The sequence below is a fragment of the Prionailurus viverrinus genome, chromosome C1, assembly GCF_022837055.1.
Source record: "Prionailurus viverrinus isolate Anna chromosome C1, UM_Priviv_1.0, whole genome shotgun sequence".
NCBI classification, from domain to species: Eukaryota; Metazoa; Chordata; class Mammalia; order Carnivora; family Felidae; genus Prionailurus; species Prionailurus viverrinus.
The window spans coordinates 1,532,879-1,556,271 of NC_062568.1; the positions used below are offsets into that span (position 1 = coordinate 1,532,879).

The 23,393-nt window shown below is 45.4% G+C and overlaps 1 protein-coding gene and 1 long non-coding RNA gene across 8 annotated transcripts in view; one reads left to right on the top strand and one right to left on the bottom strand.

The window, feature by feature from the left end:
- Window positions 1-23,393, bottom strand: part of DGKD (diacylglycerol kinase delta) — a 111,624-nt gene that overhangs the window by 64,837 nt on the left and 23,394 nt on the right. For 6 of the 7 annotated variants that reach the window (XM_047871420.1, XM_047871425.1, XM_047871424.1 and 3 more), the window contains exons 2-3: window positions 21,309-21,419; window positions 19,601-19,681 (exon numbers count right to left, since the gene is read on the bottom strand). In XM_047871420.1, coding sequence (XP_047727376.1) covers window positions 19,601-19,681; window positions 21,309-21,419 — 192 coding nt within the window. Of the gene's footprint in view, window positions 1-19,600; window positions 19,682-21,308; window positions 21,420-22,797; window positions 23,371-23,393 lie in introns of those variants that run through there. The other variant, XM_047871423.1, reaches the window with a different exon arrangement.
- Window positions 3,055-15,643, top strand: LOC125172837 (uncharacterized). Its single transcript, XR_007154853.1, has 3 exons — window positions 3,055-3,849; window positions 14,197-14,922; window positions 15,030-15,643. It is a non-coding gene; the product is annotated as an uncharacterized LOC125172837 (long non-coding RNA).

Here is a 23,393-nt window from a genome sequence, read left to right on the forward strand (position 1 = left end):
ACGGTTATCCTCACACGGTCATTTCAGGGCAATCATTAGGAGGACACTAGGAGCAAAGCCTGCTGGATCAATCCCCATCCCAGCAAGCCGTGCGGTGTGGAAACATGACCAGGCAGAGGTGCGCCACGATACTTTGGGGAAGCCAGGTGAGATTTCAATATGGCATTCTGCAGAAGCAGTCCTCTAAACACGTATATCCCACATGAGAATACAATTCCCAATTTATAGGAAATTACACTGAAATATGGCACATCTTTTTTGTGCCATGGACCCCTCGCGACAGGCTGGTGAAGCCTATGGACCCCTTCTCAGAATGTGTCTAAATACAAAAATTGAAACACTTAGGATTGCAATGGAAACCAATTTTAATAAAATATAGTCATGTCCACAGACCCCTTGCAGGAATCCGAACGTAAGTTAAAAGCTGCTACCAGGCAACACACTTTCTTCTCTCTTCCCTCTCTCTCCTCTCTCTAAAGGAGATACGAGGGGTGCCTGGGTAACTCAGTCAGTTAGGCATCTGAGTTCTGCTCAGGTCGTGATCTCACAGGTCGTGACCTCACAGGTCATGGGCTCTAGCCCCGCATCAGGCTGTCGGCAGGGAGCCCACTTGGGATTCTCTGAACACCCCCCACCTTTGCCCCTCCTCCGCTCGTGTTCTCTCTCTCTCTCTCTCTCTCTCTCTCTCTCAAAATAAATAAACTTAAAAAGAGAGAGAGAGAGAGAGAGAGAGAGAGATAAAAGGGGACTGGCACTCTGGCACTGATCTTGAGCTAGGAGAACCAAATTCTGGAAGGACCCAGATGACTCTGTGGAACTGCCATACTGACCAAGGACTGCCTTCTTTTGCATGGAATAAAACTTTACATGTTCACATCATTCTTATTTTGGCATTTTTTCTTATAAGCAGATGAAGAAGGATGAATGATGGCCTCCAAAATGATATGTGCACATTCGATCCCCTGGAACCTGTGAACATCAGCTTATTTAGAATAAGGATCTTTGCAAATGTAATTAAGGATCCAGAGATGAAATCATCCTAGGTTATCTGATTGGGCCCTAAATCAGTGACAAGTGTTCTGAAAACAGACAAGAGAGGAACCAGGAAGCAGGGGACAGCCATGTGGAGACAGGCAGAGACTGGAGGGATGTGGCCACAAGCCCAGGAGAGCCAGGGGCTGGGAAGGGCTGGCGTGGAGTCTCCCCTAGGCCTCGGGAGGAGGCACAGTCCCACCACACCTCCGTCTTGGATTTCTGACCTCTAGAAGGGTGACAGAATAAATCTCTGTCGTTCTAGTCTGTCCTGGCAGCCCCAGGACACTAACAGTGCAGCCAAACCCTCTTCTAAGAAACACATCTCTATGATTTTCTAAACATTAAATACTGGGAATTCAATATAAACTCCCTTTTATGCATGCAGTGTTATATATGGCATGATGCAGAAGTGGCCCTCTAAGCATGAATATCCTACACTTAATTCTCATCCAGTTCATACTGAAAACCCTCTTTATTGTCCATCCCCATTATTTGCAATCCATTTTCCTGAAATTTAAAAATAAATTTAAATTTATTTAATAGGGCCTTCTCCTTCCCTTTACTCTGTTCTCACATGATGCCAACAGACACTGGCGTCTCGCTTCCAGCCCTCTGCCCGTGCCCCCTCCGCTCCCTCTCACACCCCTGCCCCTCATGCCAGCGTGCACTCACTCATCCTCTGCCCTTCTCCAGCCCACCCTTCTGCTCTCGCTCCTTCCTTGGCCAGCTCAGCTCGGTCACTTCCACCCAGGGCCCCTGATCTGCCCGCTTCCTCATCATCAACCCAGCCTCGCCTCTATTCCTTTATCACAGGCACGTGACACGCTCACCAGAGATTCTGGGGAATCAGGACACAGTACAGCCCCAACCATGATCCATCTGAAATGAGGTAGACAGAAGCCGAGGAAGCTGTGAACCAGAACCAAGCCCGAATCAAATAGATCAGGCAACAAAAAGGACACAAGACAGAGCGAAGGCTGCCCTCTCAAGGAGAACTGCACCCTCTCTCGGGCAGGGGGCTCAGCACAGGGGCTGCTCTGCAAGGGAGACCACACTCATTTTCCCAAACGTCCCTCCTGCGGCCTACGATGCTTGTTCTAGCCGTACCATCTGCACGAACACCTGAACACACATTCTGAGCCCCCAGTGCTACAGAGCGAGGAAATAGAGTTTAAATGATCAACTTTGCCACATCTACAGATGAAATGTCACACTTACACAAGTGATCGTTATAGACCCATGACGTGGAAGGGCTTACGATGAAAATGTAAAGTTACACACACGCTGCTCTGCGTATAACATGGGAAAAGCAGCATACGCCCCCGGCAAAAGCCTGAAGGGACTCGGAGAAAGAGAAGAGCTGCTGAACTGTGACCTTTCCTCCCCTCACTTTAAATCTCCTCTAGAACCATTATTATGATGTAAGCACTCTGCACAGTAAGGGGGTAAGCTGCCTGCACGGGTTCCGGTCCCGGGACGCTCCTGGGGCCCGCCCCCCAGCCCACTCACTCGCCCCTTCTCAGTGGCCAGATCAGCCCCCGGGCCCACAGAGATCTGCCCCACGCTCGCACTGTGTTCTGCCCCTTCTGCTGTTACACCTGTCACGGGACACTATAATCACTTCTTTTCACGTCTAACAGGCTGTGAGAAGTCCCTGAGTGCAGGGGACATGTTTATCCATGTCCGTCTGCCCTCAGGCATTGGGCAGAGAGAGTACCTCCACGCTGGATGCTTGAAAGAAGGAAAAACAAGTCTGTCCAAAACCTGCGTCTTTTCCAATTGGTTTCTGTTTGTTTTCAGAAATCAGAATGCCAAGGTACAGCCGGAGTGTTGTCAAATTGTTGCTGGGCTCTCCAGGGGTAGATAAGAAGTTTTCACACTGTCAAACTTAAGGGAAACACACACACACACACACACACACACAAGTGGACACCACCCAGAGACACACAGACAGACACACACATGGACATACATACATGAGCGTGCGTGCACACACACACATACACATACACACACACACACACACACACACACACACACACACACAGAAAAAGGAGCCGGGCCCAACCCATAGCTGCTCATCAGAATCCAAAGACGCACAGCTCCCAGCAAGCTCTCGGCCCAGTATGAAGGGCATTTGTAAGAGGGTAACAGCAACCCACAGCATAGTCCACTGCGACGAATGAACCATTCAATATCCTCTCTGAAGAGAAAGAAGCAACAAAGCCTCCTTCCTGGCTCACGCTCGCCGGCACAGAGCCCATGTGCATCCTGCACGGGGAACAGCAAGCTTCAAAGAGAACCCCTGGCCTCAAGTCAAGACCTAAGAAAGTGTGACCAAGTGCACAGATTACTAAGGAGCCTGTGCGCATCTGGCATCACAAGAGTGTGAGTCCCAAACGTGGCTGCACTGCAAAATCATGGAAAGCACCGAAAAGTCACCCACTTACAAATCGGCATCAGAATCTCTGGGGATGGTGCCGATATTTTTTTCCCAAAGGGTGCTCAGGCACAGCCAAGTTTGGGAACCGCTGCCCTGAGTAAGCAGAAGGTGGCAACATGTTACCTTCTGACCACGGCATGAACACGAAGACCTCCCAGAAGAGACAGTTGTCACCCTACCTTTGAGGAATGGACAGGTCTGTAGAGGGAACTTCAGCAAAGGGCCCCCATACTGAGGAGCCCCACCAAGACCAGGGTGACCTGTGCACAGGGTACTGGTTCCCTACAAAAAGCAGGTCGGCTGGAGCAGGTCCGTGGCGAGGCGAGAGGCTGGGACAGCTGGGGAGCGCCACATCCCATGGACTGGAGGAGGTAAGAACTGAGGTGGCCCTTGATGATTTACACTGCTTTTAGAAATGGGCAGAATGTGACTCTTTTTAATGGTTTTATATTTCAGGCATATTCCAGTCAAACTTGTCTTTCCTCTTCAAGGTCCAACTCAAGTGCGGTTGCTGCCAGGACCCCAGGGATAAGAGTAAAACAGCCCGACTGCTTTTAGGGCCAGTGAAGTCTAGAATAATCCACAGTGATTTTAATTAGAAGTTATTATTCAGCAAACAGAGAAAGTATGAAACATTTCACTTAAGAAGTGTAAGTAACTCAAACTAAAAGAAAAAGGTCTAGTTAAGTACCAAAGGATGTCATACATTAATTTGGTCCACTGCTTTCAATTTACCCACTGAATAGATAGGCAGTGAGTGCCTATAATCATGTTAACAACAGCCAACACTTACGTCATGTCTACATTTTATCAGCTCATTTAATCCTCACAGCAACCCCATAAGTAGGTACTATTATTATCCCATGTCTCAGATGAGGAAGCTGAGGCTCAGAGTTGTTCAGTGACTTGCCCAGGGCCACTCAGCTAGTGAGCTGAGATTCATGACCTGGCTTCCCAGTCCTTGTCTCTGAGCCCTGCTGCTTCTGCACAAGGTCCCACGCTGGGTACTTTCAGCAGTGAAAAAAAGAATATAACCTAGTTCTACTGTCTAGGTTCTTACACTTGAGGAAATATAGATCCCAGACGTTCAAAGACAGAGTCCCTGATTCCTCTGGGAAAACCAGAACATGGAACACCACATAGCACATCATTTTCCCCAAAAATGAAGTAAAGGGTAACCGAACCTATTACAGCCTGAGTCCCTAACACACAAGCTGCGTAACTTATAAAGCCCCGTCCTTTCCTTGGGATCCTGTTCCCCCACAGCGCTGGCTTTCTCGGTCCCTGATGACGTCAGCGTCCGTCCCCGCCCTCTGGCTGCTCAGGGGGGACCCAGAGCCCCACCGAGGGAGGGTGCCGTGGGCACCCCCACCTACCAGCCTGGGGAACGGGACGTGCACCTGGACAAGACCAGAACTGGCTGCTGGTCCCAGGGCCAAGGTACCGTCCAACACCAGCACCAGAGCCCAAGGGGTTCGAGGCGGGGGGGTCAGGCCTCAAGCTCGTGATGCTGGGACAGCAGATGACCTCCCCGACAGAGGTAAAGGGCTCCAGAGTGCGGAATGAACTTCCAGAGAGCCACCGTCCTCTCCCAGGCAATGCGGGTGCAAACGCCTCGCAATCCCCGTGGGCTCCGGGCTCCCTGCCATCCAAGGGACACGGGCCAGTACTCGGCCTGCACCCGCCTGCAGTCAGCCCTCAACCTGCTTCCCGCTGTCCATCAGCAGCACCTGTGTCACCCTCCGATGACGAGTCCCTCGGTCCTACTTAGCTTAGAAAACCTTCACTAAATTCACCTCGGTTCATTCTACCTCCCTCAAAAGGGACAGAGCCTCTGACACCAGCAACCATGAAGTCAGCCTCTGAGGTGAAATTTCCAGAACTGGAGGGGTCAGTGATGCACCCCTGGTAAAGGGAGGGCGTCCACAGCCACCCCTGAGTCTGGCCCTGCACGCATGTACCGTGGGGCCTCGTGCAGAGCTGCTTTCTGGGAAAGCAGCAATTACCAACTGCTCAAAATCCCACTTTTCCTCACCACCCTACTGAATTCCCAAGTCATGCAAGACAAGGAACAGCATGGTACCAACGAGAAGTGCCTAGCCAAAGCGCCTGCAACCCTGCTCTCCATCCGGCCCCTCCTCTCCACAGTAGCTCCATCGAGGCTTCCACACGTCCCACTGGGCCACAGCAAGGCCACCCGTCCGACCTCCACACAACCATGCTGACCTCCTCTTCCTGCAAGACCTCGTCTTCGGCAGCAGCCAGACTTGTAACAAAAACAGTCACCAACCCCGGCTTTGGTGACTTAGAAGAACCTTAACGGCTTCCCAGCACCCATGACAAAAAAGTCCAAACTCCGCACGGCGTGGAAAGCACTTCACCTCTGACCTCTGCCCATCTCGCCGCCCTCACACGCTCTGCCCTCTCTGGCAGGAACCACTTCCACTCCCTGGACACTCGCATTGCTGGCCAGGGCTCCCTCTCAGCCTCAGGCCTCCAAGACTCTCGCCCCTGACACCTGCCCCCCACCGCAGCCCCGAGCTGGCTCCTCCCCGGCCCGCTGCGCCCACGGAACCACACACCACGTGAGGGCAGACCTGCCCAGCCGCCCGGAGTGCGCACTGGAAGCGTTCTGCTGGTGAGATCAGCCAGAAGAACGGGGCGGGGCCCAAGTCATCCTGGAGTCAGTGGCAATCAAGTCACCCTTCGAGCAGTACTGTGTGGGGGCTCTCAGGTACAGCAGTGAGCAAAACTAAACCCTTGCTCTCGCGCAGGAGATGCTACAGCCCTGTGACAAGCAGACCCAAATGGACTCAGAGGAGGGGCTCTCAGGGACGGGGAGGGGGGGCAGGGGGAATGGAGCTGTGCCACGCCCCACTACTTGGACTTGTTTTTGCGGCATTTTGACACTTCAAGTAACATTAAAGGAGGTGATGACATTTCATCGCATCTTTATTAAAATAGGACAAAGCTTTAAATGATGAAAACACTGACTTGGCAAAATAAGTAAGAGCACTAAACTCTGCTCCTCCGTGCACACTCTACAGCTCTATGCCGCTCCGGGAAGGTCATAAAAGAAGCCAGTGCGGGACTGGAAGACAAAATCACCACCGAAAACTCAAAGATAAAGAGATCAGGCAAGGGGGAAATCCAAATCAATGAAAACATTTGGAAGCCCAAGAGAAAATGGAAAATCTTCCCCGAAGCAGAAAATGACATTAAACAGAAAGAATTTTTAGATTCTCTCTCTATCTGGGTGCCTGGGTGGCTCAGTCTGTTAAGTGTCTTGATTTTAGCTCAGGTCATGATCTCCGGGTTGTGAAATTGAGCCCCACATCGGGCTCCGTGCGAAGCGTGGAGCCTGCTTAAGATTCTCTCACTCTCCCTCTCCCTCCTCCCCAACTTGTGCTTTCTCTCAAAATAAAGAAATTAATTAAAAAAAAAAAAAAAAAAAAAAAAAACTCTCTATCAAATGAGAATTGACCAGGAGATAAAAACAAGGCAAAAATAACATGAAAGCTATGCTGGATGGGGGTAAAAATCATAAGGAAATGCAATAGGAAATAAAATTAAAACTTTCCTGAATAGAATCTGGGAAAATCAACAAATTTAAATAATGCAGGAGAACTCGACAGACACGGAGATACAGAACCCTCCTGGACAAAACCTGACACCTTCATCCGCCTCCACGGGGCTGTGCCGATGGCACCACCTGTCCAGTGCCCGCCCTCTGTCCCCCTCCACTCAGAACCAGCAGCAGGTGGTCTCCCGCCACCTCCTACATACCCTCTGCCCTCTCCCTTCCTCCTTCAGGTCACCCTCCACATTGCAACCAGAGTATAACATTCTCACACTGCAAGTCTGGGAAATTCACCAAACGGAACGATTCAATGGTATTACCTGGTGAAGGATGAAGCCTGGAGCCCTCCCCCTGGTCTCTCTCTCCCCCTCAGGCCTCAGCAGCCACACAGCCCTTCTTCCGCTTCTTCACACAGGCTGTGCCGTGTCCTCCATCACGAGGCCTTTGCACACACTGGGCCCCTGACCTGCCCCATCCTAGGGCGCCTACAGGCACACACACCTGCACACACTTTCTTCAGCTGATTTACCACTAACAGGTCTTCACATCTCAAGGAAAATATCACCTCTTCAGGGGCAGTCCTCCCAACTCCACCCCAGTACCAGTGGGGGGGGGGGGTGGGGAGTCCTCACTATGCAGCCTTCCTTCCCTACCACCTGTTTCAGCTGTCACCTCTTCCTGCGTGCTGCTCTGAGGCCCGAGGAGGACACGAGCTTGACGAAGAGCCCCTCTTTTCTGCTCACCAATGAAACTCCACCACTGAGAATGGTGCTCCGCCCTGGGCAGGCCCTCAATAGACATATTCTGAACCAATAAATGAGCAAACAACAAAGTTCCCAAAGAACAAGACAAAGCACATGAACCAGAACTATACAGAAAATAAAAGGAAAAAAAGATCTTTGTAAAAGTTGGAAAACCAAAAGCAAGTCTGGAAGACAGAAGATTTAGTATATACCAGACAAACTAGTAAGCAAAATCCAACAGCACAGAAGAGAAAAAGAATCCCACAAGATTTCAAGCAGAAATGTACAGATATCCTCGACGATAACGACAACAGCAAGGCTAGCTTCAGATGCCTCCCCTCCAACACCAGGAACAGAAAACATGATGTCGTTGGAATTATCTAATAAAAAAAACAAACAAACAAACACCATATTTTGTTTCCTTTGTGGAAAGCAGAACATTCTACATTATTTTTCTTTGTTCCTCGATGCCTTCTCATTTTCATTAGTGTAATACAAACAACAGTTGGTGAAAGAAAGCACTGAGAAGCGTGTTCTATGTGACTAAACACCCTGTCAGTTACAAAGGTTGACCAGAAAAGGACATCACCAACTGGGCTGGCTATAAGCAGATACAGCATAAGAAAATCTGTGAATTATAAATGTATTTTTTAAAGGAATTTTAAACTCAAATCATTAACAAATATCAACAGTGCACACCACTCACAAAAATGCCAAACAGAAGAGAGGTACCAAGGAAGCATCCAATCAAGAAAGCACAACAGTCAGCCACCAAACACGGGAGTCCGAAGTGCACAAACCCTGACAAGTAGAAAATGTCTAAAGTCCACTATTACAGGCAAAGAGCTCCAGACTGAAGTAAAACAACTTCTAACCACATACTGCTTACAAGAATTACAATCTAAAATAACAAGGAAAAACTGAAGCTAGAAGTGAGGGTGGGAGAGGGAAGTACACATTCTTAAATTCTGAACAAAAAAAGATGGCAATATTAGTATCCCAGTTAGTGGTAAGAACTATTCAGTGTAAAAAAGATCGTACCTTGGGGCGCCTGGGTGGCGCAGTCGGTTAAGCGTCCGACTTCAGCCAGGTCACGATCTCGCGGTCCGTGAGTTCGAGCCCCGCGTCGGGCTCTGGGCTGATGGCTCAGAGCCTGGAGCCTGTTTCCGATTCTGTGTCTCCCTCTCTCTCTGCCCCTCCCCCGTTCATGCTCTGTCTCTCTCTGTCCCAAAAATAAATAAAAACGTTGAAAAAAAAATTTTTTTTTAAAAAAAAATAAAAAAAAAAAGATCGTACCTTATTGACAAATGGTTACTCAGGAATGGGGGTATTAACATCCACGCGCTTTTTTTTTAAAAGAGCTTCAAAAATGATGAAGGTGAAACATGTTGCAAATATAAGAATAAAATGACAAATATAATTGTCCTGAAATAGAGTAATTCTTCATCAGTCTATGGAAGATCAGGTAAATTAAAAACAGGATCATAAGAAGACCTAAACAACAAATTTCATAAATGACAAAGGCCAAACATTATTCCCTTTGGTAAATACATCATCCTTCAAGTAAATGGTATCTCACGTTTTATAATCGGTGATCTTAATGTCAGACACCTATAAATATCACTGAGTGACAAGATGCAGAAAAAATTAAACTAGTGACAACTGCAGATTCATTCATAAGTGGATTCACTCATAAGTGGAAGAGGCTGAGACGCTAAACAGAGCTTCTGGTAATACCACAGGACTGGTGGGAAAAACACAAATTCAGAGCCCAATAGAGAACGAATACCTCAAATTTATAGATGAGACTTCTGAAGGAGTATCCCATAAGGAGTGCAAAGAGACCGGCCAATGGAAAAAGTAAAGCCCACATTCAAATTAGCTCTATCACAAACTGGATTTAAGATAATCTGCTGCTACCCTGCTTACCTAACTAGAAGCAAAAGTAAATGCTCTCTAAGGGAAGACACCATCACCTGAGCATAAAATTATCTTGACGGTTTTCCAACAATATTTGTCAACCAAAATTAATAGGCATGCAAGAAAAAAAGACTAAAAGAACAAAAGCCAACAGAAAGGCCAGACAATAGAAGAAGACCCATAAAAGAACCAGATATTTGAGTTTTCAGACATAGACTTTAACATAAATATGCTTAATATAGGGACTTTGGCAGGCAACTAGAAATCTTTTTTAAAAAATCAAATGAAAATTCTCAAGCTGAAAGACAAAGGAACTGAAATGGATTTTTTTAAGTTCATTTATTTTTGAGAAAGAGACAGAGAAAGCAAGGGAGGGGCAGAGGGAGAGAGAGAGGGAGGAATCCCAAGCAGACTCTGTCCGGACAGCACAGAGCCCAGTGTGGGGCTCAAACCCACGAACTGTGAGATCATGACCCGAGCCAAAACCAAGAGTTGGACTCTTAACCAACTGAGCCACCCAGGTGCCCCCTGAAATGGATTTAATAACAAACAAGAAAGACCTGAAGAACATCAAAAGATAATAATGATAATAAAACACCCCGAGAGAAAAGAATAGAAAATACTCTTTTTAAAGAATACAAAAAACAAATGGAAGAGAGTGAAAAGATCTAACACACAAGCCCCAGAATAAGAGGAAAAAATGAATGGGTAGAGGCAACACTTGAAGAAATAATAACCAAGACTTTGCCCAAACTGACAATAAAAGGAATCTAAATCCATAGATTTCAGAAGTGCTAGGAATACTAAGCAAGATAAATACAAAGAGCTGTGCCTGGAAAAATCGTAAAAAAAATATGAAAATTTTTAAAGTAGTAGGAAGAATATACTACTCCATCCAAGGAGCAACAATGAGCTGCTAATGAGTTTCTAAAGAAATAATGGAAGCTAAAATACAAGGACTTTTTTTTTTAATGTAAGCTATCTGTGCAACGTGGGGCTAAAACTCATGACCCTGAGACCAAGAGTTGCATGCTCCACCAACTGAGCCAGCCAGGCACCCCTACAATAACATTTCTAGATTGCTCTAAGAAAATAACTGCCACGCTAGAATTGTGTAACAAGCAAAAACATCCTTCAAAAAGGTGAAATAAAGGTATTTCAAACAAAAAGAGAAACCTATACTAAAGAAATACTGAAGGGAGTTTTTCCACACAGAAGGAATATTACCACAAATGCATCACAGAAATACAAAAAGAAATGAAAAGCAACAGAAAGGTTAAATACCCATTATAAATCTAAATGAAGGTCCTATGAGGCTTCAAATATTTATAAAATTTAAGAAACCAGCAGAAAGGCTAGAGGAGAGTACAGAGATGGTTGTTTTTTATTTAAGTACCACAACTTAATTGTAATTTCAATTATGACTTCAGTAGCAATGAAGAGTATAGAGAGTGGAAAGGCTCTAGGGTCCTTGCGTTATCTGGGAAGCACTAAAAGTACTTCTTTAGTACTTTAGTACTTTAGTACTCTTACTAGAATTTAATTAAAGTCAAGGATGTATTTTGTAATCTGTAAAATATACACTAAAATCATGTATACACTTGTTTTTAATGTTTGTTTATTTTTGAGAAAGAGAGAGCATGAGCAGGGGAGGGGCAGAGAGAGAGGGAGATACAGGATCTGAAGCAGGCTCCAGGCTCCAAGCTGTTAGTGCAGAGCCCAATGAGGGGCTCAAACCCACGAACCGTGAGATCATGACCTGAGCCAAAGTCAGACGCTCAACTAACTGAGCCACCCAAATACCCCTAAAATAATGCATACAAAACAAGCCATAACAGGGGCACCTGGATGGCCCAGTCAGTTAAGTGTCCAACTTCGGCTCAGGTCATGATCTCACGGTTTGTGTGTTTGAGCCCCACATCCGCTGGCTCTGTGCTGACAGCTTAGAGCCTGGAGCCTGCTTTGGATTCTGTGTCTCCCTCCTTCTCTGCCCTTCCCCTGCTTACACTCTGTCTCTCTCTCCTTCAAAAATAAATAAACATTAAAAAAAAATTTTTAAAAAATTAAAGAACTGAATCTTAAAAAAAAAAAACCAAGCTATAAGAGAAGGTAAAAAGAAATAATTAATCCATTTAAGAAAGAAAGAAATGTGTGAAAAAATATAAAAAGACAAAAAGAATATGTTAGATCTATACCCAAATACAAGAGTATCTAAACTAATCACAGATTAAAAATAATCCAACCCAACTGAAAATATAATCCAATTAAATAATACAATGGTTAATTTTAAAAACCACAAAACCATATGTTGCTTACAAGAGATACACCCTATATATAAACAAAAAGGCTTGAAAGCAAAAGAATCGAAAATTATGTACCATTACTTACAAAATAATTACCAACCACAAAAAAGCTATTGCAGCTATAGTAACATCAAAGTAAGCTTTAAGGCAAAAAAATATGAAGAGAACAGAAGGTTATTTCATAAAAGGCTCAATCTAGTAAGAATATAAAATAACCCTAAATCTATATGCACTTAAAAATAACCCTCTACATATATAAAGCAGGACTAGCAGAATGAAAACAAAAACCAGGTAAGTCCAAAATCACAGGAGATTTTAATCAATCTTAATAACTAATAGGAAAAGTGGAAAAACAAATCAGTAGGTTATAAAATATTTGAGAAAAATAACTAAACCTTTGTCCTAATCAACTGCATACAGAAACTACTGAATCTGAGTTACAGTCAAATGCACATGCAACATTTATGAAAACTTGTAGGTGATAAAAAGTCTCATCAATTTCAAAGGTTTAAACTCACAAAGTATATTCTCTGATCATAGTAAAATTAAGCTAGAAATCAGTAACAATACGACAAGAAAAATCCCCCAAGTGCCATGATATTAGGAAATGTACAGATCACAAAAGATACAAAATAATATACATTATGAGTCCCATTTATATCAAATATCTAAAACCATCAAAACTAATCTACAGTATTGGATGGTCAGGATAGTGTTTACATTTGGAGAGGGGAGGGTAACCATGACTGTGAGAGATCACGAGCGGAGCCTCTCTGGGCCTGGATATGTTCTATCACTCAATCTGAGTGGTCATTACACATCAAGCTTGCACTTATATTCATGTATTTTTTGGTAGGCAAGTCATTTTTCCATTTAAAAAACTTATCTGAAATATATAGTTTCAGTAAAGTGGAAATTCTGCATTGATAAATTCCTTTGGAAAGTTATAGTAGTAAAAATACACCTTCAGTATAAATCTGTAATTTTATGATCATAAAGCTGAAAATAATTTTAAAACATGTTAGAAAATGAGAAGGAAAGAAGCATGAAGGTAAATGAGAATTTTTACCTGGTAACTTCAGCCCCACCATTACTAGATGAAATCTACTTTAAAAGAAAAAAAAAAAAAAAAAAAAAGACAGGGGTACCTGGGTGGCTCAGTCAGTTCAGCATCCACTTCAGCTCAGGTGGCGATCTCATGGTTCATGAGTTCGAGCCCTGTGTCGGGCTCTGTGCTGACAGCTCAGAGCCTGGAGCCCGCTTCCAATACTGTGTCTCCCTCTCTCTCTGCCCTTCCCCCATGCTCGCTCGCTCGCTCACTCTCAAAAATAAAAAAGACAAAGCACTAAAACTATCACAATCAGTGAGGGCAAATTTAGAGAAAGCCAATGAGTAAGGTAATTTGAACCCTAAAAATACAGTGTCTAACTATCTGAAAGCCCATGAAAAAAAAATAATTCATAAAGAGAGAAATTCAAATAGCCAATGTTCAACCTCACTTTGAGAGTTGAAGAAACAAATCAAAACAAATTACCCTTTTTATTTGAGAGAAAGAGAGAACGTGAGCAGGGTAGAGGGGCAGGGGGAGACAGAGAATCTCAAGCAGGCTCCACATTCCGCGTGGAGCCAGATGCAAGGCTCAATCCCACAACCCTGGGACCATGACCTGAGCTGAAATCAACAGTTGGACGCTCAACCGACTTGAGTCACCCAGGCACCCCAACAAATTACCATTTTTTAAACTATCAAAATGGCAAAGATATCCTAAAATGTTAAAACATGGTGTTTGTAAAAGGATTTAAAAAAAGAACTTTTAGGGCGCCTGGGTGGCTTAGTCAGTTAAGCATCCCACTTAAGCTCAGGTCATGATCTCACAGTTTGTGGGTTCAAGCCCCACATCAGGCTCTGTGCTGACAATGCAGAGCCTGCTCAGGATTCTCTCTCTCCTCTCTCTCTGCCCCTCCCCTGCTAGAGTATGTGCACATGTTCTCACTCTCTCTCTCTCACTCTCTCTCTAAAAATAAATAAACTTAAGAAAAAAAGAACTTTCATGAAGTCCCATTGATAGAAGTTCTAAGGGCAAGTTGGCAATGAGATATGAAAAGCCTCTAAGTTTTCAGAGATTAGTATTAACATGTTTAATCATCAGAAACATATAATTTCACATTACAGAGGCTGGAACCTAAAGCTGGCAAATTCCCTTCTCCTATTCACGCCACTTTTTTGGCCTTGTGAGGGGGCGGCCCCACCTGAAGGTGAGAAGGCAGAAGACACCGTGAGCTCTACTCCCCATCTTCTGGAAGCTCCCGCTGCCGCCACGCCACCAAGGAAGAATCTGAAGGCAATCTCTACGTCTCCAGCCTCACCCCAGCCTCACACTGTTCTTAAAGAACAGGACGACAAGCAGACCCCCTCTAGTTACATGAGCCTCGTTTGTGACACCTCCTCCATCCAGCCTGTCTAAAATCTCTCCCTTCCCCACATACCCTCCCCCATCTCCCTTGGCAGTCTCTTGTCCTATGGGCCCTCATTTCTTAACGTTCTAGCTCTCTGGCCATCCGGGGGAGAAATAAAAATGGAGCCTTTTGTACTGTGGAGTAAATGTACTCATGCTTCTCAGCTACAAAAGGTTTCCAACTGCAGCAGCTTTCACGGACTGATTGTAGCAGGCAGGCAATTTAGTAGACATTGTGCAATTGGGGAATTACTCCAGGAATAGCTGGAAAACCAAATGAGATGTCCCAGGAAACGTAGCAGCTTCTGGACAAACGCATTCGGCCTGCACTTGCTCCTGGCGCACGTGTGCCAAGCACTGGCCAAGTCCACGGCTGGGCCCTGCCTTTCGGGAGGGCCGACTTCAGACAGACCCACACAGGGACTCGGGCAGTTGGCTGTACGGTAAGCACCAGGTTCGGGGTGCGGGCGAGAAATACTGCAGGGGTGACTGACGGGGAAGATCATCAAGTGTGAATTTTAAGCCAAGAAAATACTTCTATTGCTCACAGCTCCGGAACTGCCAGACTCTCTACGGAAGCATGACTGGCGGGAAGCGGGCCGTGAACTCGCCCCGTGTATCTCCATGTTCCATACGCCATCACGGGTCACTCATGGGAGAAGCTTGCCTATCTACGCATGTTTCTGGGTAACCTCAGTATTAATCTTTCTCTTGTCCCCTCTCAGTACATCCTCAGGTGAAAAGGCAGTTTTTAAAGCACTAACGAAATCAAAAATAAATGTGAGAGAATCGGTGCCTCGTCCCTGAAGGCTGGGAATCGTCCATGACTACCTGACAGAGATGTGGTTCCAGAGGTTTCTCCAACACAGAATGCCTCCACATCTGCAAGTCCAGTGTGGGCACTCTGAACACATTTCCCATAGAGACAACATACAAATCAGGGTTCACTGTCGGAGCAGGCTGACAGAGCTCCGTGTTAACTCACGTGGTACCAAAAGCATAGTGCCATCCTATTGTTTCCATATTTTTACCAAGATATAATTCCCACACAGTTCACCCTTTTAAAGTGTACAACTTAGTGGCTTTTAGCATACTCCCAAAGTTGGGCAACTATCACCTGTATCTAATTTTAGAACATTCTGTCACCCCCTGAAAAAAGCCTGTACCTCCAGCAACCATTCCTCCCTCCTCCACAGGCCCCCGCCCCACCACTCAGCTACTTTCTGTCTCTACAGATTTGCCTACTGTGACATTTCATATAAATGGAATCATCAAATATGTGGCCTTTTGTGTCTGGCTTCTTCCATTTAGCTAACGTTTCCAAGGCTCGTATAAGTCGTGACATGTATCACCCATTTTTCAGAGGCCTTTTAACAGCTCCTAATTTGTACCTCAAATGGAATTCCATGTCCAAGAATTTAAAGAAATAATCAGAAATGCACCAAAGGATCTGTGTACAAGTGCATATCACAATATTACTTACGATAGGAAAATACGTTCAATATAGGGACTGGTTAAATTTAACAGACATATACGCTGAAATACTATGCAACATTAATACACAAGATTTTAGAGGATATTACAAATGAAAAGGCTCACTGTTAACTAAAGAAAGAAGGTTAATGGGGCGCCTGGGTGGCGCAGTCGGTTGGGCATCCGACTTCAGCCAGGTCACGATCTCGCGGTCCGGGAGTTCGAGCCCCGCGTCAGGCTCTGGGCTGATGGCTCAGAGCCTGGAGCCTGTTTCCGATTCTGTGTCTCCCTCTCTCTCTGCCCCTCCCCCGTTCATGCTCTGTCTCTCTCTGTCGCAGAAATGAATAAACGTTGAAAAAAAAAATTAAAAAAAAAAAAAAAAAAAGAAAGAAGGTTAAAAAACCATATTTTATAAAATGTATTTGGTGGGAATGACATCAGCCGAAATTATTACCAGTTATCTTTGGGTAATAGGAATATGGATTGTTTTAAATTTCCTATTTACATTTACATACTTGAAAATTTTCTTCGATAACTGGATCAGAAAAGTGTTTTGTCTTTTTATTTTAAATTTTTTTTAATGTTTATTTTTGAGAGAGAGAGAGAGACAGAGCATGAGCAGGGGAGGGGCAGAGAAGGAGGGAGACACAGAATCCAAAGCAGGCTCCAGGCTCTGAACTATCAGCACGGAGCCTGACACAGGGCTCAAACCCACGAACCAGGAGATCATGATCTGAGTCGAAGCTGGATGCTTAACCGACTGAGCCACCCAGGCACCCCTGAAAAGTATTTTGTCTTTAATCACACTCTTCTACTGGGAGAAAAAACAACTTTCAGAATGTGAACAGAAAGACACTCAGAGTTCAATTAAGAGTCCCTCATGTTTTCATCACATAGACAATTTCATTGTGTATATAATTATATACATACACACACACATAACGAAAACGAGAATAAGCTAATCAGTAGGTTGTTTTTAAAAGTTGTGAAAAGCAGAAAAGAGACAATGAATATAAATGCAGAAACTCAATTAGGTGCCAGAAAAAATGGAACTGATCAATAATCCAAGAACTGGTTCTCATATAAAACAACAAAAGTGATGGAGTTTAAGAAATCTGACAAGAGGGGCGCCTGGGTGGCGCAGTCGGTTAAGCGTCCGACTTCAGCCAGGTCACGATCTCGCGGTCCGTGAGTTCGAGCCCCGCGTCAGGCTCTGGGCTGATGGCTCGGAGCCTGGAGCCTGTTTCCGATTCTGTGTCTCCCTCTCTCTGCCCCTCCCCTGTTCATGCTCTGTCTCTGTCTGTCCCAAAAATAAATAAACGTTGAAAAAAAAAATTTAAAAAAAAAAAAAAAAGAAATCTGACAAGAAAAACAAAAGCTAAACAAAGGAAATTAGAAATACAAAAGGGATAAAACCAGACACACTGATGTTTCAAGTGCAAATAATATACGCCACTGAATTTGAAGGTGCAGGATAAGGGGGAAAGTAAAATACAAAAATGGAGTCAAGCAGTAAAAAAGCTCCAATCATCAGAAAGCAAAAACAAACCTTTTCATAGCCTTACCTCCCTGAAGAGTCCTTATGACCGAGAATTTAAAGTGATTTCTCTCAGCTTTTCAAGAAACCATCAATTCTAAAGCCATATAAAGTGTTCCAGAACACACAAAGTTATGGAAAGTTACTAAATGAATTTTATGGGGCTAGTCCAACTCTGAGATCAAAACAGCAAAGGCTACCTACCTCCTACTCCAGAGGAAATGTCCATCCATACACATTAGATAGGAAAAGCCTAAACAAAACGAGGTTGTAAAATCTAACGTGACCAAGACCAACTTATTATTAGGAAGTGTGTAAATACCTAAAACCAACATGATCAACTAAATTAATGCTCAAAACACCCCAATAAAAGTCAACACCTCTTCCTATTAACACTCTAAAAGCCACATATCACAGAATAATCCACTTACATAGTTTTCAAAGTATCTCCCCAGCTAGTAAGTAGACAATAAAATTGATGGTGAAAAAGTAAAAACGTTCCAAGTAAAACGAAGAATCAAGTAAGAGAGACCACCAGGGAAGTCTGACTAATTCGATAAGCCATGAACCAGAACCAAGAGCAGTTAGATATATCAAAACAAAATAAATAGAAGTTTAAATGGAGGAAGAAAAATCCCATTTGCAACAGCAACATCAATAATCAGCCCATAAATAAATAAAACAAAACCTGAAACTATCCGAAACTAACATGCAAAATGTCAGATCCTAAATGTAAAGAAAGTTACGCACTTTGACGGAGTTACAGAAGAATGGAAAAAAAAAAAATATCAGATAGCATACTTTACTTCCAGATGGACTAGCTTAATCATAGAAACATACTTTTAAATACTCCACTCCTGCCCTTAGAATCACACTTTATACAGAACGATTTTATTTATTTTTTTTTTTTTTTAAATTTTTTTTTCAACGTTTATTTATTTTTGGGACAGAGAGAGACAGAGCATTAACGGGGGAGGGGCAGAGAGAGAGGGAGACACAGAATCGGAAACAGGCTCCAGGCTCTGAGCCATCAACCCAGAGCCTGACGCGGGGCTCGAACTCCCGGACCGCGAGATCGTGACCTGGCTGAAGTCGGAGGCTTAACCGACTGCGCCACCCAGGCGCCCCTACAGAACGATTTTAAAGTCAGCCCCTGAAACCAAAATTACAGTCACACCAGAAATGCTATCTATATAGTGATTAAAAAATATGAGGAACATTTAGATCAACTGACATGGAAAAATGTCCACCATAAATTCTCGAGAGGGGGGGAGGGAAAAAAAAAAAAGCAAGTGTAAAACAAAAGGATCATAAAAATCTCATGGTGTATGTGGGTGAAGGCACACATATTTAGAAATAAAGATAGGGGCGCCTGGGTGGCTCAAGTTGGTTAAGCATCCGACTTCGGCTCAGGTCATGATCTCACACTCCGCAGGTTCGAGCCCCGCGTCGGGCTCTGTGCTGACAGCTCAGAGCCTGGAGCCTGCTTTGGATTCTGTGTCTCCCTCTCTCTGACCCTCCCCCGTTCACACTCTTTCTCTGTCTCAAAAATAAATAAACATTAAAAAAAAAAATTTTTTTTTTTTAAAGAAATAAAGACAAACACTCTAGAGTGAGCATCTGGCTACCTCTGGGCAGTGAGGTCACATGAATTTATGCCCTTAGAACTTTTGCAAAAAGTACAACATAACTGCTAGAAATTGGGCAGGCGGCAGGGGGTGCGAGGACAGTCTAAAAGTAAAGAAGAAATACACCAAAATATCAACAGTATATGTCTTGAGGTAGCTGAATTATGGTTACGTGCTTCAACATATTTTCCCGTGTTTTCCAAATTTTCTACAATAATCATAAGAAACAAAGCTCTGTGCAAAACCTAGAGAAATGTAACAACACGTTAAAAACAGTTCACTTGGACCCTCTTGTTCTTTCGAGCTTACATGTGCCAAATTCCCAGTTTTTCTCCAACCACAGTATGATTTTCAACATTAAATTCAAAATTTACCAGGAAGCATTCCAATCAGAGAAAAGAACTGCTCACACGCACGTGTTCAAATTAAAAAGGAAAGCTACACATGGTGAAGAATCGAGAAAGGTGTGGTCTGGAGTCTTACCGTGAAACTGTTGTTGACGTTCTTGGTGCTGGATTCAGCCACGCTGGCATCTGTCAGGTCCACCTCGTCAAATATGATGGACTGCAGAGAGGCACAGGCACCACGGTCAGTGCGCGGCCAAGGCACCCAGCCCAGCATTGCCCCCCCCCCCTCTCCTCAACCCTAGTCAAACATCCACAGATGCCCACGTGCCTGGAACCCTGGAACCTTGGAACCTTGAGCACTTGACACTTGAGGACTAAAGGTGCAGTGACTATACACGGAGCCCACAGGTAGAGCTCCGGGTGTTAATCCAGGAGTTCATTAGTGATTGCATTCGTGGAAACAAAACAAAACACTGTGATTTCTGTATTTAACTTTTGTACTCCTCAGCATTTTTTTAGATGTGAAATATGCCTTCCCACAGAGTCCACCTGAGGGAACAGGGGTCCAGACTGAGGATCTCCTTTCCTTCCGGTTTTGGTTTGTCCAGCCAATGCACTTAGCGGGAAAGGTCCTGGCTGAAATAAGTGATTCTAGGAAGAGAGACCAACCCAAATAGAAGGGATGTGGCCATGAACAACAACAAAAAAAAAAAACAAGGGAGCAGAGCAGAAGGAATTCAGTCCTGAAGAGAGAGACCACCAGACTCCAGGAGGAGGATGGGAGAATGAGTCCTGGGACCTTCTCCCCAGCCCATTTCCACCCTCACTCTCCCACTCCAAATCCCCTCATCAGTCCACACCTCCCACTTACCTTACCGTCCCCTCTAAGAGGAGTCCACTGGGAACCCTGGAGGAAATGCTAATGACTTAGAAAGACTCAGCCTTTTAAGTAACCTCCTCCCCCCACTCCATACACACAAAGAACTAAAATAACTATGAGTGTTTTGTTTTGTTTTTTTAAATGAGGGATGTGGTCAGAACCCTATCTAAACAAGTTGTTCTGTTCAACTTCACATTTGAATGCACTCCCTAGGGATACATCTCCAACACAAATCTGGAAGCTGAATCATTTACATTTTAATACCAAAATATAAGTATTGACAACAATACTAATACTGGTATTCAGAATACCAAAAACTAGCTTTGCATTTACTGCATTTATGTAAACACAGCTGTAATTTAGTAGGTTTGACTGGCTCCTTGTCTTCCACTAAGCTGCCTGGCGGCTCTCACGGTTAAGCTCACATACAAGATTGCACATGGAAAGAAGGACCACGGCTAGAAGCCTAGAGACAGAATCTCAGTTCTGCTCACACACCAAGAAGCCCAACATACTTCAGAAACACTTTCAATCAGTTTCACAGATATTTACTACCTGTCTCCAAACTAAGCTGTACACGTTAAAGTTGTACAGATTTTGCTTGCCAATTATACCTCAATAAAGCACTTTTTTTAAAAAGACGTTTTAATTTTAGTCCGTAATAAAAGAGTTCTAAGGCTGTGACCCCCCGATCCTTCCGAAAGAAGGATCTCTAACTGTAATTTGATTATTTCTGTGACATTTCCCCTTTTCTTCATTGGTGACATATGACATTAAGGAAAGAGAAAAATGAGTAAAAGTCAGTGTCTGTAAGAAACAGAACATGGCTTGAGACGAATTAAAGCCAGCACCCTAGAGTATTGCCAAACTCACTGGAAGTAACAGATCCAGGAAGCGAAGGTTTCTCCCAAGACACGGACCCCGTAGGAACCCTCTCCCCGGCGGCCCCTCCACCGCATCTCACCTTGGCCGTTTTTGCATAGTACAGCGTCCGCCCCCGCAGCTTGAAGTATCTCCTTTTTGATCGCTGGAATGAATTGTTCTGTTTGGTCAGCATCCCCTCTTTGATGACAGTCTGAAAACACAGAAATGATTCATGAGCAAGCGTTTGCATGGTGCCCTCGGGCCCGTACGGCAGAACTGCACACAGACGGGCCAGTGCGTGCATGTCCCTCATGTCCCTAACGGGCCAGTGGCCTAACTGAAGGAGGGATTTCCCCCACTCTCCCCAGACCCTGACTACTTATGGACCGGCCGAGCACGCTGCTTGGGGCGGGGGGGGGGCGGGCTACACGATTCTCTGAGGGACACCAGCGTGCCTGAGTGGTGAGGTTGTCTGGGGCCCAAGGTGTGCCTGGCTATGCCCTGGGGATCAGCAGCAGGGGACATGAAGGCTTGCAGGCCAGCAGTAGGCAGCAAGGGGCCAGAGCATTTTCCAACTTCAGCGTTTGGTATTTTTCAGCTATTCTTGGCCCCATCTCCGTGTTCTCTGGCTTCCTGCCATTTCTCAGGATCCTGTTGCCAAAACTGTCGACGTAGGTTGCTGTGGGGTTCAGCGTAGCTCCAGGCCTGCACCCCACTCAACCGTCACCCCATTCACAAGCTAGGCATGTGCCTCCGCCCACGCTGCAGAGAGAAGTTCCATGACCAAAGTCACGAAAACTCCTCTCATCCCATAAATCTGATGCATCCGCAACAAACTGGAGTTCCCTTAACAATCTAGGTGGACAGCACTCCACTCACCTTGGCTCAATTAAAGCCAAGAATGGGACATGCCTTCTCCTGGACCTGCTTCCCTCTTGTGCTGTCCCCTGTGCTGATCTGACAGGACAAAAGGAGCCCTGCAGAGCACTCAGAAGTTAAAATGCTCAAGGAACCACTTGATCATTACACATCTGAACCGCTGGGAGCCACTAAGAGTCAAAACGAATAAACAACGTGCATGAAACAAGAGACTCGCTCTCGGCATGTGCACCCCGTTTTCCCCAGCTGACAGAAACGGCCATTCTCCACAGAGTCCCACCATGGAGTCAGGCAGAATGCACAAAACTCGGCTCAAGTACACAAATATGGTTCAGAGGAGTTTGGGTTGAATTACCCAATCCCACATTGCTTTGCACTCTAAGTAACTTCTTTAAGAGAGTATCTGTCGGAAGCACTTGGGTGCCTGTGGCCACTGAAGACGATGTAAGACAAAACCAGACACAGAAACTTCACGTAACCCAAACACATCACAAGGCGAGAGTGGAACACCGGCGCTGCCCAGTCCCAACATCAGCCAACTCCAGACAGAGAAGTGGGGAGCTTGGGACGCAGTCACCCCCCACCCCAAGAAGCATGACAAAGAAAGCCTCCCGTCCCACACACAACACTAACACCGGGTCAGGCACCAGAACCCCAACCTGAGCAGCCCAGGGGGGGCCTGGGATTGCGGGCCGTTGCTCTCTCCTTACCCTGCCACAGGGCATCCTCTCCATGGGCCTCCCGGGCAGGGGAGCCGCACGTGCCGGCTCCCGACCACGTGCCAGGTACCGTGGGGTCTGTGCGGGCAGGGCTGGCCTAGCAGGACGAACAGCAACCTTCTCCGACTCCCAGGAGAAAAATCACTGAGGAACCTCCTTCCTCAGGTAATTAAAGAGTGCCGGCAGGAGAGAGAGGAACACAGCATCACCCAGTGATCAAAGAACAGACTACTGACGACAGTCACAGAATGCAAACTGCCATCCTTAGCTACAGGACAGCGCTGGCTTTTCTGAAGTGCGGGAGCATGTGCTGAACCAGAGGCTGATCCCAGGCGGAGAGAAAGCCCCACCTCTGAACCCAGGAGCTGCAGGTAGAAACCAGTCCTCGGTACGGAAGGACTACCAGGTTGTCTCCTCACATTGTTTTCAGACCCAAGTACACATGCGACACTCATGTCAACGTGCTCTTCAGACACCTGATGCAGACCCACGGGCGCCAGCACTGCGCTCCGGGCCAGCCTCTCCTCCTTGGCCTCAGAGGCCTCGCTCACAGACGAAGCACCTCTCCTCGCCCCCACGCCTCTTGC